The sequence below is a fragment of the Oncorhynchus tshawytscha genome, linkage group LG07 (assembly GCF_018296145.1).
Source record: "Oncorhynchus tshawytscha isolate Ot180627B linkage group LG07, Otsh_v2.0, whole genome shotgun sequence".
NCBI lineage: Eukaryota > Metazoa > Chordata > Actinopteri > Salmoniformes > Salmonidae > Oncorhynchus > Oncorhynchus tshawytscha.
The window spans coordinates 37,799,714-37,814,066 of NC_056435.1; the positions used below are offsets into that span (position 1 = coordinate 37,799,714).

General features: G+C 40.0%; 1 protein-coding gene across 2 annotated transcripts in view; it reads right to left on the minus strand.

Annotated features, from left to right (window-relative positions):
* The window catches only part of LOC112254457 (protein-arginine deiminase type-2), a 17,554-nt gene extending 4,033 nt beyond the window's left edge, over positions 1–13,521 (minus strand). Inside the window, exons 1-11 of one of the 2 annotated variants that reach the window (XM_024427070.2) lie at positions 13,244–13,521; positions 7,061–7,229; positions 5,500–5,569; positions 4,915–4,976; positions 4,501–4,618; positions 4,092–4,238; positions 2,760–2,950; positions 1,855–1,958; positions 1,627–1,738; positions 1,265–1,372; positions 1,007–1,158 (exon numbers count right to left, since the gene is read on the minus strand). In XM_024427070.2, the coding sequence (XP_024282838.1) occupies positions 1,007–1,158; positions 1,265–1,372; positions 1,627–1,738; positions 1,855–1,958; positions 2,760–2,950; positions 4,092–4,238; positions 4,501–4,618; positions 4,915–4,976; positions 5,500–5,569; positions 7,061–7,229; positions 13,244–13,425 (1,415 nt within the window). In that variant the 5' untranslated portion in view covers positions 13,426–13,521. Of the gene's footprint in view, positions 1–1,006; positions 1,159–1,264; positions 1,373–1,626; positions 1,739–1,854; positions 1,959–2,759; positions 2,954–4,091; positions 4,239–4,500; positions 4,619–4,914; positions 4,977–5,499; positions 5,570–7,060; positions 7,230–13,243 lie in introns of both variants that reach the window. The other variant, XM_024427069.1, reaches the window with a different exon arrangement.
* Between the last annotated feature and the right edge of the window lie 832 nt (positions 13,522–14,353).

Genomic DNA, 14,353 nt, shown 5'->3' on the forward strand with positions numbered 1-14,353 from the left:
TCACCATTACAATGAAATCCATTATTAATTCATCTTAGGTCCTAAGAAACATAAGTAATAAAATGTATTTTCAAAAGAATAGAATGGCAAATTTTGAGTTTAATTATGTTATACTGGTCTGTGTAGCCTATATACTACATGGCTACGCCATGCATGAAATCAATATTTATTTTGTTAATTAAAACAGACAAGACACTCTTAGGCTACCCTAATCACAGTCATCACACATAGGCGATTGTATAGTAAGCTAAGAATATAATGAAATACAACACAATAAAATACAAATAAGATTTTTCCCACAACTTGCTTCAAGGCAACATGTGGAACTGCTGTCATATAAAAAAATACAACAGATATTTTGAAACAGAGCCCAAGGCAAGCCAGTGCTTTTTAAGCCATGCTTCATCTGTCCTACCCTCATTCCGCTTTGTTAGAGAGCAGGCGTAGGATCTTACATTGAAAGTAGGCCATCTTCATATGATACTGATAGAAAATAATAGCAATCTGGATTTTCAAAAGCATGAGAGCCTCAGGATCCTATTTTCACAACATCTGCGGGACTGAAATAATTGACCACATGCAAGTAGGCTTCTGCTTCAAATGTAGGCCTATTATAACAATTGGATTACTTTGGGAGTTTCAGTAACAAACAATTTGATGCCCTCAATTGCATTAGCGTATTTTATCCCAGAATTTTCATCATTTAGGAATATTTATTCCCACAGTAATTCTTTATGAATCCATCCAGTGGTGGTTAAGAAAACACTCCATGTGGTGAGCTATGCATAGAGATGGGTGAAGTGACATGCCTTAGTACATTTCAAGCTAAGCCATAGGCAGAACTTTACCACAATCATGGCTAGGTCATTTGGCGGAAATAAAAGTAGAGGCTTTGTCACCGGCAATACCTTTATATATATAAATAAAAAGTATGCAAAACGTTGGTAGGATGCTAAAGTTGGCGGGAAAATGTCTTGGTTTGAAAAGTGTATTATGTTCCACTCACGTAGGGAAGGCCACTCCAATGATGATCCTACCCAGAGGGTAGTTCTTTCCATTTACAGTGACTGGAGGGCTAACCTCCAGGTTACCAAACGAGTCCAGGCTGCTCACTTCTTTGCCATATGCTGTCCTAGTCACATAGCCAAAGTCTTGGCCCTGAGGGCACCAGGTAGAGAGCGGTTAAGACCCAGGTCCACCACACCGCTCACATTTCAGAGATAAGAACATTTTAACTCTAGGTGTGGTGAATGCCTTTTCTTACCAGTAGCACATCATAAGGGAAGTCCTGTAGGTCTCCGTCTCGGGGGGAGTCCAGAACAACAGGGAAACGTTGGTGAGGAGAATCAATGTAGCCAAACTCAATCTCATCCTGAGAGAGAAACCTCCATTACATCTCTATACATTTTTTAGTGCAGTTAGAAACAAGACACTGGTCTTTGTTCTGATGTCTTTCATTTAAAGAAGAGGGTATCTAGAATTTAAATTGACAATGGTTAGCAAACATATGGAAGACATTTTGTTTTGATTGAAAACAGGTTGGAATTGTAAAGTGTTCAAATGACAAAGATTTCAAGCACAAAACGGCTTGAAAGATTACAAGCTGAATCACACGGCTTACAGTACCTGCATCCAACGGTCTCCTCTGTTCATATCCTCAGGGCAAATCTTCAGTTTGCACCCACTGTTCTCCACCAGCCTCCTCATTCTCTTTAAGAACTGGTCATTATCAGTTGTGCTGGGTTACCAATGCACAAAAACACTTGTCTCAGTACGTTTACAGCTGGCATCATTATTTCCATCAACATCAATGCCATCATTAGAAATTTCTTCATCATCATCATTGCCTCTCACCTGCAGACAAAAACCTCTACAGGGTCGAGTGTGTTGGGTGTCATGATCCAGGGAGCCACTCGGAACACCACCGTGTCTGTAAAGATGGGCGTCTCAGGAAAGCCCTGGCAAAAGAAAATTTAAAAAACAAGAGAGTCAGGATAGAGATATATAACCTTGGAAGTTTTAAACTAGAAAATTACATTTATTGAAGTAAATGTGGTGTGCTTGCTATTCAAAGTATTTATGGCTGTGAAATGGTAGTAATAGTGGTAGTGATGGCAGTAGTAATAGGCTGTGTTAGTTATAGTGACCTATTTTGGGGTGGTTTGTAAGTGTGGAATTATTATAGTAGGTTATAGTGGGCTAATATAGTTGGCTAGGGTAAGTACTATATCATCACACACCAGTTTGAATATTCTGAGAGTTTTGTGGCAGTGATTTCAGTTTAGAATATTGAAGCCTGCATCCCGCCATTTAAATTAATGGGGTTACAACAAGCCTTTTAGTTTGTGAAGTAGGAATGGTAGCAAAAAGCTGTGTTGAAGAAATCTAAGTTCAGTCAGTCTACCCATGCTAACATTGGGGTTGTGTTTGTAGCTTTAACGGTTAAAGAGCAGAGGCGAATCCAAATACTTCCTATTCAAGCCTATGGAGCTTTTAAGTACATATAAAATGGTTATAGTTCAAAAGCATAAATGGTGTCAAAAAGCTGTATACAAGCACACTATTCCAGATCGGTCTGCACCTTTTAAAGTTTGAATGGTGTTCCTAGGTTAAACAGTAAAGTATAGTTATGACCTGAATTTTTCCCATTCAAGACTATGGCCATTAGATAAGAAGTATGAACAGTTTCTAATGTTGTGCTTTGCTTTCAGCAACCACACCTAACAAACAAACAATAAAAGTGTTCAATTACACCGTACCTGAGAGCTCGGCTCCAGCATGCTGAGGTTGATGCTGATTAGGCCCTCAAAGTCTTTGTCAGGGAACCTCAGGCCTTCAACGTAAAAGTTCATCTCAGCGTTTCCCCAGAGGCAAGGTACCTCCTTGGACAGATCCTCACCCCCCACCACTAGTGGGTAGTCCTTCACAAAGCTCTTGTAAAACAGGTTTTCTGCTGCAGTAAATAATGTTTTAAATGTAAATAATAGGGCTGGCATAAAGCTACAATATGTAACACTTTGTATGAACTGACAAAATTAACATAGAAATGTGAGTTAAAGATCTGTCATTCTCATTAAAAGCAAGTATAATAAGCGGTAGATCAGGTCTATGTGTGCTATTTCTATGCTTCACGTTTTAAAGCTTAGTTTTTGCATCTTTTTCTTTCAGTTTTGTACACCAGCTTCAAACAGCTGAAACAACAATATTTTTGGTTATGGAAAATATATTTCACACAGTTTAGATGGTACAAGGATTCTCTACACTATACTTACTTGTTTTGCCACATAAACTGAAATGAACTATTAGAATATTAGCAACCAGGATATGGCATAGTGATCTTTACAAATGCTATCAAGTTAATCACAGGGCGGCATGTAGCCTAGCGGTTAGAGAGGCGAAGCAGCAACTGTAAGTTTGAATCCTGGGTCTGACAGGTATGTGAGCTGGCAACCAGAGGGTTGCTGGTATCAAAACTTAGATACTGTTGAGCCTTTGAGCATGGCACTTAACCCCCCACAACACCTGCTACACAGGCACCCAGTGTGGTTCCAACATGTATGTGTCTCTTTCAGAGACGGAGGGATCAACAAAGAAAAATAGGTTGGACCTGAACTCGATCGCAAATTCAGAATTTGCTCCAATTAATCTGCAATTTAAAAAATGTTATACAAAAAACATTGCAAGAATATTGACATCTTGATTTTGTCTTAATTGTCTTAAGTAACGTGTAGCAAATTGGGGTAAAATGATAAAGCACACTTTCTTTAACCTCTAACCTCAGATTAATATAATATTCAGCCATAAAATTGTAATCGTATATCACGTGTCCAACTCATTCCACGGAGGGCCGAGTGTCTGCGGGTTTTCGTTCCTGCCTTGTACTTGAATTATGAATTAAGGTCACTAATTAGTTAGGAACTCCCCTCACCTGGTTGTCTAGTTCTTAATTTTAAGGAAAAAAATAAAAGCAGCAAACAACAGGCCCTCCATGGAATGTGTTTGACACTCCTGTTGTACATGCATGGATAGCCACACACACCACATACAAGATCTGAACAGACTGGACTCATTACATAATTTATTTGACTCACTCAGGGTTTGGTGCATGCCTGCTGTGGACCTGAAGACCCTCACACACTCTGCATCACCCTGGGAGATGTGCATGGTCAGCTTGTAGCCTTCTGGGAGCTTGGCAGGGCCACTGGTCCGCAGCACCATGGGGGACATATCTTTAAGATCTGACATATCGAAATATTGGAATTATTGTACATCAATTGTCAACCCATCAACCACACAAGACACAGGGATCCATCTAATCAAACAAGACACTCCTAGCTCAGGAATGTTGTATTTAGCCAACACAAACATAACTGCTGCTCCTCTCTAATGAATCCACACAAGAGACCTGCAGCCTTTAAATGTTTATTTACTGCAATGCCTGCAGCACTGTCAGCAAGGCTGTCAGCTCAGTAGACCAGGATGACTTGGATGTTGTTATACCTGAGACTCTGGTGACCTCAGCATGCTCACTGTCCAGGCTCTTCCGACAGGTGTGTTCTGAGTCACAGTTGACCAGTAGGATGGCACCGTGGCCATTAGGCCCCCACATCCAGGATCCCTGAAGAGAGATGAACAATCTCATTCAGGGACAAACAAACACTTCCCTGTCAAATTAGCTTTTCCCAATTTGTTTGCAAGAGGTTAGATTACATTTACAGCTGAGTGGAAAAGTACAACGTTTTAATTTCCTATGAATACATTGACAATCTTCCAGGATTATAGCATGAACACTAGTCTTCTGACATGCCTATTCATGTTAGAGCGTCTCCTGTGTCCTGCTGTGTTAGGAGACAGAGATAGTGACATCTGTGCTGAAAGCGACTAGCCTGGACAAACCCTGCAGATATAACTAACCTTGTTGGGGTTGTTCCTCTCCACCTGGCCATCTCGATCAGCATCAACATCCAGGGAGATCTCTGTAAGATAGACAGGGCCTCTGTGCCATTGAAGCTCATAAGCTGCTTTGGTCTAGAATAGACCAATGAAATATACCTTAAAGGGGCCATCTGCAGTTCAAACAAGGCCACTGGTAAAAAGTTGAGGGATGGGGCTAAATACATGTAAACCACTAGAGAAATGTAACCACAAATTCATAGAGATGACCATCCATTATATAAAATTATACTTTTAACCATGTTTTGAGACCATACAGTGTTCATGTACGTAGCTTACAAACACTGGAGCAAAACAAGCTTATATGTTGGGTTCTGATGTAGTACGATAGTAGACCTACGCTAATGAGGTTCTATTCTTCAAGAATCGATGGATATACAGTATATCATTATTTTAAAAGATCCATAAATGAATGCAGCAATCAAAGATTTTCTCTAACACGAAAATGTACACCAGACAGATTTACAGTACAAAAGGTATGGTATTAATGGGGTCAGAGTAGTTTATATGTGTTTGCTCTCCGGTCATCAGCATGACATGACATACCAAAAGCAGTGAGGTGAACGACAGCTTTACCCAACACCTTCATCTTCTTTCCATAATACATGACCGATAGCTGCAACAAAGGAGAACATTTACAAAGTCACAGGTAAAGTAATAACATCTCTAGACCAAAGCAGTGGTTGTGTTTTGATGGGGGTCTTCAATGTTATATTCCTGTCCAGATATGTACAGTACATTACTTCAGTGGAGAATCTGGACACCCGGCCCATTTTGGAACTGGCACTGGCTTAATAACATAACCCTGGAGTCCCTTATCACCCTCTGAACCTTTCACCTATTACTACCTGTCAGGGCAAGGAGATTGAGGTTGTAACCTCATATAAATATCTTGGAATTTTAATTGAAAATTAAAATTGCATATCTTTTAAAATTGCATATTCAACAACTTACAAAAAAATTGAAGCTGAAATTGGGATTTTATTTTAGGAATAAGGCCTGTTTTTCTTTTGAAGCCAGAAGGAGGCTAGTATCAGCTACATTTATGCCTTTACTAGACTATGGGGATATTTTATATATGAATGCTTCCACTCAGTGTTTGAGATCAATTGACACTCTTTACCATGGCACTTTGAGATTTATTTTAAACTGCAAAACCCTTACGCACCACTGCACTTTGTATACCAGGGTTGGCTGGCCTTCTCTAGTCACTCATAGGCTCAGTCACTGGTATACTTTTATTTACAAAGCTATTTTGAGTTTACTACCTTTTTATTTGTTCAGAAATGTGGTGGGTACTCTCTTCATTCACTGGACTTTATCCTGCTAACTGTTCCAAATGTCCGAACTGAATTTGGTAAAAGGGCTTTTATGTACTCTGCGCCATCGTCTTGGAACACCTTACAAAATACTTTTAAACTGGAAGAACACTTTACAAAATACTTTTAAACTGGAAGAACACTTTACAAAATACTTTTAAACTGGAAGAACACCTTACAAAATACTTTTAAACTGGAAGAACACTTTACAAAATACTTTTAAACTGGAAGAACACCTTACAAAATACTTTTAAACTGGAAGAACTTGTGCCGATTGGTGTTTTTAAATCGCTGATGAAGGATTTTGAGGCTGATTCCTTAACCTGTCAATGTTTTTAATTTGCTGTTTTATACCCTTGTGAATTCAATAGTTTTTACTAGATTACTTGTAGTTTTTCATGTTGTCTGTCTGTAATTTTTTAGTAATGACTTGATGCTGCCTATCTTGGCCAGGGCGCTCTTGAAAAATAGATTTTAATCTCAATGAGCCCTTCCTGGTTAAATAAAGGCTAAATAAAAAATCAATAGGACTGACACTGTGGTGTACCACTTCACTTTCCAACGTTTGACATTTTCTGGTATCAGGTTGAGACAGGACCATATTGGCATTATTTCCATGTGGTTTGCACGCCACTCTTGAGGAGCTGTGGATACTTGTCTTAATTAAATACTTCCCTGCAGCATGTTCAGTCACAAGAGGGAATAGTCAACTCGGGATTCTTTTAATATGATTTCACATACTGACGTCTCAGGGTAGTTTTCATGTCTGTGCCTGTGGCCTACTTTACCTTGCTATCATTTTCCACTTTGCTGGCAGTGTCCATGGTGAGAAGAAGCACTGTATTCCCATTGAAAGGGGTGGGGATTGGTCCACTCTTCGCTGTGGGTGGGGTAATCCTGTACTGCACGTTGGGGCTGCACTTCACAGAGAAGTACGTGGAGCTGGGAGGGGCACTCCTGGGGGAAAAACAAATACACGTGACAGTTACATGTCACATCCTGATGCTTTGCTTGCACAAATCTATAGCAATAACAGAGACAACACAATTTATTTATTTTTATTTCACCTTTATTTAACCAGGTAGGCCAGTTGAGAACAAGTTCTCATTTACAACTGCGACCTGGCCAAGATAAAGCAAAGCAGTGCGACAAAAACAACAGTTACACATAAACAAATGTACAGTCAACAACACAAAAGAAAAGAAAAAGAATATAAGAGAACAAGTGCAGTGGACCACCAGCAGTGAGTACAGTTCATAATCTCCTATTTCCAGAGACAACGGGTGGTAGTGCTAGTTCTACAGTCATCGTAGAGGTATGATGGCGTCTACATCCCTCTAAAATTAATAACATACCAAAGGGGGAGAAATACTGGACTGTCAACCTACACTAGTATAATTTCACAAGAATACTGGCAATAAGGATGTACTTACAGTATATATATATATCTATGTATCAAACTACATCTCAAGGTGTTTATACTAAGTATACACCTGTTTATAAACATTAAGCTTGGGCTGTAAAACCTAATACCTGAAGTCCAGGGCTCCAGGCTGGACCAGGGAGTTGGTCCATGCTAGAGGTCGACCGATTAATCGGAATGGCCGATTAATTAGGGCCGATTTCAAGTTTTTATAACAATCGGAAATTGGTATTTTTGGACACCGATTTGCCCGTTTAAATTATTATTTTTTTTTTTTACACCTTTATTTAATCTTTATTTTACTAGGCAAGTCAGTTAAGAACACATTCTTATTTTCAATGGCGGCCTAGGAACGGTGGGTTAACTGCCTCGTTCAGGGGCAGAACGACAGATTTTCTCATTGTCAGCTCGGGGGATCCAATCTTGCAAACTTACAGTTAACTCGTCCAACGCTCTAACCACCTGCCTTTCATTGCACTCCACGAGGAGACTGCCTGTTACGCGAATGCAGTAAGCCAAGGTAAGTTGCTAGCTAGCATTAAACTAATCTTATAAAAAAACAATCAATCATAATCACTAGTTAACTACACATGGCTGATGATATTACTAGTTTATCTAGCGTGTCCTGCGTTGCATATAATCTGACTGAGCATACAAGCATACAAGTATCTGAGCGGTGGTAGGCAGTAGCAGGCTCGTAAGCATTCATTCAAACAGCACTTTCGTGCGTTTTGCCAGCCGCTCTTCGTTGTGCGTCAAGCATTGCGCTGTTTATGACTTCAAGCCTATCAACTCCCGAGATTAGGCTGGTGTAACCGATGTGAAATGGCTAGCTAGTTAGCGGGTTGCACGCTAATAGCATTTCAAATGTTACTCGCTCTGAGACTTGGAGTGGTTGTTCCCCTTGCTCTGCATGGGTAACACTGCTTCGAGGGTGGCTGTTGTCGTCGTGTTGCTGGTTCGAGCCCAGGGAGGAGCGAGGAGAGGGACGGAAGCTATACTGTTACACTGGCAATACTAAAGTGCCTATAAGAACATCCAATAGTCAAGGTTAATGAAATACAAGTGGTATAGAGGGAAATAGTCCTATAATAACTACAACCTAAAACATCTTACCTGGGAATATTGAAGACTCATGTTAAAAGGAACCACCAGCTTTCATATGTTCTCATGTTCTGAGCAAGGAACTTAAATGTTAGCTTTCTTACATGGCACATATTGCACTTTTACTTTCTTCTCCAACACTTTTTTTGCAATATTTAAACCAAATTGAACATGTTTCATTATTTATTTGAGGCTAAACTGATTTTATTGATGTATTATATTAAGTTAAAATAATTGTTCATTCAGTATTGTTGTAATTGCCATTATTACAAATACATGTAAAAATAAAAAATAAAAATCGGCCAATTCATCGGTGTCGGCGTTGAAAAATATATATTTTTTAAATCTAATAGAAATGTCCCTTGAGAGGAAGCATTTCGTTTTTACACACACCGTTGTTATGAAACCATCTGTATCTGCTGTGTAATAATATCTTGTGGAGTCTCAGATATACTAACCACAGCCTCAGAGGCACGACAGTTCCACAATATTGTAGCGACCTTAACTCAACACCTAGCAAGCTCATCAACAGGTTCTTACCTCTTGGTGTAACGGTTAACGTGTTGGCTTGACAGTCACTGGACCTAGGTTCAAATCCCAGTTGGAATTCCCTATGATAGGTTTATTTCTTCAGAATGGTGGTTTGTGTTGGGCTTAACACTTTTCTATCCTGTTAACGTCAAAATCATAGGCCATAATTGTTCCGAATTTTTAATTTTTTTTACCTTTATTTAACTAGGCAAGTCAGTTAAGAACAAATTCTTATTTTCAATAACGGCCTAGGAACAGTGGGTTAACTGCCTGTTCAGGGGCAGAATGACAGATGTGTACCTTGTCAGCTTGGGGATTTGAATTTGCAGCCTTTCGGTTACTAGTCCAACGCTCTAACCACTAGGCTACCCTGCCACCCCTCAGTTGCACTGTATCTTTGCCCTTGATTGGCAAGACTGGTGTCATATGAATTGGCAGCTTGTAAGAATAACAAAAGAGTCTGTTGACTAGCAGAAAGACATCACTAATGCAGACTCCCTCTTAAGAACATGTGGTCCGACTCCTCCACTGAATACAAATGCCATCCACAAACAGTACTTTCAGTGCAATGAATGATCCAACTATTTATGCAGTTGGAATATCCCAAATATATGACAACAAAATCAGTTGATCATGTCGCCTAATTAGTCATTTGAAAACATATCATCGTCATTTGATATAACTTCTCAGGCTAATGAAATGTAAATAATGGCACCACCACTTTACATGAGACTAATTTTCTATAGTAACTATTACAATCTTGTGTGCCATCTTAATTTTACTCATAGCGGAATAATAAAACAAATGGGATACATTTTCCACAAACAATAACAGAGATTATTGTATATTAGCCTCAAATCAACCATTTTTACCAACGCATGACATTAGTAAATATTTTTTATACAATTCAAATGAATGAATAAATAAAACACGACAACCCATATTTGAGCACACGGGCAGTTCGGTGCAAGACGACCGTTAGACCCGAAGACGTGCTTCTACGCATGAGTTTAACTAGCCAAAGTCACCATGACATTACCTAGAAATGTGATCAGGGATTTCTATTGGAGAAGCAGTTTTAGCCCACATTCATACTGTACTGTCTTTGATTGTATCTTAAAGCTACAATACGTAACTTTTTGGGTGTTCCGAACAAATTCACATAGAAATATGAGCTATAGATCTGTCATTCTCATTGAAAGCAAGTCTAAGAAGTCGTAGAGCTTGCTCACGAGCTTCAAAAACAGCTGAAAATAAAATATTTTTGGTTATGGAAAATATATTTCACAGCTGTTTAGATGGTACAATGATTCTCTAAACTACCCATATGGGAAAGTAATATGGCAATATATGTATATTACTTATACTGTATGTTTTATATTGGCATATATTGTGGAAACATATGCCCATATATGCTTATATACTGTATGTATTGTGGCAGACGGCAGTGAGAGGAGAGGAGAGTGGTTATTGAGGGGAGATATTTTGCAGCCCGCTAGCTCCACCCCCTGAGCCTTATATGGACTTCCTGCCCCAACAAGGCAAGGATGTCGTTCGTTAAGCCAGGGAGTGCTTGGGGATAAAGGAGGAATCAGCCTGAACAAAGTGCTATATGAAGAGAGGGAGTAGAGAGAACAATATCTGTGGGATTACCTGTTGTGACCTGGACTGTCTGACTATTTGGGCTGCTATCTGAGGCTGGTAACTAATGAACTTATCCTCTGCAGCAGAGTTAACTCTGTCTTTCCTGTGGCGATCCTCATGCGAGCCAGTTTCATCATAGTGCTTGATGGGTTTTTGTGACTGCACTTGAAGAAACTTTCAAAGTTATTGACATGTTCCGTATTGACTGACCTCCAACTCAATCATCAAGTTTGCGGACGACACAACAGTGGTAGGCTTGATTACCAACAACGACGAGACTGCCTACAGGGAGGAGGTGAGGGCCCTCGGAGTGTGGTGTCAGGAAAATAACCTCACACTCAACGTCAACAAAACTAAGGAGATGATTGTGGACTTCAGGAAACAGCAGAGGGAACACCCCCCTATCCACATTGATGGAACAGTAGTGGAGAGGGTAGTAAGTTTTAAGTTCCTCGGCGTACACATCACAGACAAACTGAATTGGTCCACCCACACAGACAGCATCGTGAAGAAGGCGCAGCAGCGCCTCTTCAACCTCAGGAGGCTGAAGAAATTTGGCTTGTCACCAAAAGCACTCACAAACTTCTACAGATGCACAATCGAGAGCATCCTGTCAGGCTGTATCACCGCCTGGTACGACAACTGCTCCGCCCACAACCGTAAGGCTCTCCAGAGGGTAGTGAGGTCTGCACAACGCATCATCGGGGGCAAACTACCTGCCCTCCAGGACACCTACACCACCCGATGTCACAGGAAGGCCATAAAGATCATCAAGGACAACAACCACCCGAGCCACTGCCTGTTCACCCCGCTATCATCCAGAAGGCGAGGTCAGTACAGGTGCATCAAAGCTGGGACCGAGAGACTGAAAAACAGCTTCTATCAAGGCCATCAGACTGTTAAACAGCCACCACTAACATTGAGTGGCTGCTGCCAACACACTGACTCAACTCCAGCCACTTTAATAATGGGAATTGATGGGAAATGATGTAAAATATCACTAGCCACTTTAAACAATGCTACCTAATATAATGTTTATATACCCTACATTATTCATCTCATATGTATATGTATATACTGTACTCTATCATCTACTGCATCTTTATGTAATACATGCATCACTAGCCACTAACTATGCCACTTTGTTTACATACTCATCTCATATGTATATACTGCACTCAATACCATCTACTGTATCTTGCCTATGCCGCTCTGTACCATCACTCACTCATATCTTTATGTACATATTCTTTATCCCCTTACACTTGTCTATAAGGTAGTAGTTTTGGAATTGTTAGCTAGATTACTTGTTGGTTATTACTGCATTGTTGGAACTAGAAGCACAAGCATTTCGCTACACTCGCATTAACATCTGCTAACCATGTGTATGTGACAAATAAAATTTGATTTGATTTTGACCTTCATGTCTTAAAGTAATGGACTAATTTATTTGAGCTGTTCTTGCCATATTATGGACTTGGTATTTTACCAAATAGGGGTATCTTCTGTGTAATACCCCTACCTTGTCACAACTGCTTGGCTCAAATGCATTATGGAAAGAAATTCCACAATTTAACTTTGAACAAGGCACACCTGTTAATTGAAATGCATTCCAGGTTGACGCTGGTTGAGAGAATGCCAAGAGTGTGCAAAGCTGTCAAGGCAAAGGGTGGCTACTTTGAAGAATCTCTATGTTTTGATATAACACTTCGGTTACTACATGATTCCATGTGTTTTCTATTCTACAATGTAGAAAATAGTACAAATAAAGAAACTCTTAAATGAGGTTTCAACTTGACTGGTACTTTCTTTTGTATGGGAGTGTAAGATGTGTTTAAAATACACCATATTTAAAATATTTCACGTTTATAATTAAATCACATGGCCACGTTACTTTTCCGTATGGGTATACTTGGTTGTCACAATTTCAATGTCTGAACTAAAACCATTTTAGCAACGAGGAAATGGCGGCACGATCTCTGTATAGTGCACCTTTTAATTGCATCGTAGCATAGCCATATAGCCTACAATTTCGTTAACGAAATAAGGCAATACGGATTTATGCCGCGTTCATGTGATAGTCGGAACAAGGAAACCGGGGACAAACTGGGCTACTGTTAATTCAAAGGTAATCAAATTGTCACATGCGCTGAATACAACTGGTGTAGACTATACTGTGAAATACTTGCTTACCAGCCCTTAAAAATAGGGCTACCCAGCTACTACCGCCTGAAGAGACAATTCTGGGTCGAGTAGCATGGACACATACCTGTTCAGGTTCACTTTCAACACTGTGCCGACGACGTAAAGAGCCCTCAAAGTTTTCTCAGTGTCGAGGCGAAATGTCCGTTGGTACTTCTGGTCTACTGGCTTGTTGGTGGCTATTCTATTAAAGTGCTGAAAGAGATTAGGGTGCCCGGTCAAAGAAACTTGCTCCTGGGAAACATTCATGGTGATAGGCTACGTTGCAGTGAATCCGATTATGGAATGAGACATTATGGAATGAGACATGGCGGTGTAGTGTATACAGGTCTAAGGATTGGCCCTATTGTTGAGGGGGTGTTTTCCTGCATGTAATTTGAGGCAGATGAGGCTGCAATTACCCAGCAAACCAAACGTATGCCAATTTGCATGCATCTTCTAGAGTATGATGGTGTACGCAACAATTGGATGTGCATTCCACCACCTACTGTGCGGGTGGATAATAAGGATCCCAAAAAGGAAATTAATGTGGCTAAAATTGCATTTGTCACATGTGCCGAATACAACAGGTGTAGACCTTACAGGGAAATGATTACTTACAAGCCCTTAACCAACAATGCAGTTGTTTATTTATGTATTTTTTATTTCACCTTTATTTAGCCAGGTAGGCAAGTTGAGAACAAGTTCTCGTTTACAACTGTGACCTGGCCAAGATTAAACAAAGCAGTGTGACACAGAGTTACACATGGAATGGAATAAACAAAAAATACAGTCAACACAATAGAAAAAAAGAAGTATATATACAGTGTGTGCAAATGAGGTGAGATAAGGGAGGTAAAGGCAATAAATAGGCCATAGTGGCAAAATTATTACAATTTAGCAATTAAGCACTGGCGTGATAGATGTGCAGAAGGTGAATGTGCAAGTAGAGATACTGGGGTGCAAAGGAGAAGAAAAAAAATAGTATGGGGATGAGGTAGTTGGATGGGCTATTTACTGATGGGCTATGTACTGGTGCAGTGATCTGTGAGCTGCTCTGACAGCTGGTGCTTAAAGTTAGTAAGGGAGATATGTCTCCAGCTTAAGTGATTATTTTTTTTGCAATTCATTCCCGTAATTGGCAAGCAGAGAACTGGAAGGGAAAGCGGCCAAAGGAGAAACTGGCTTTGGGGGTGAC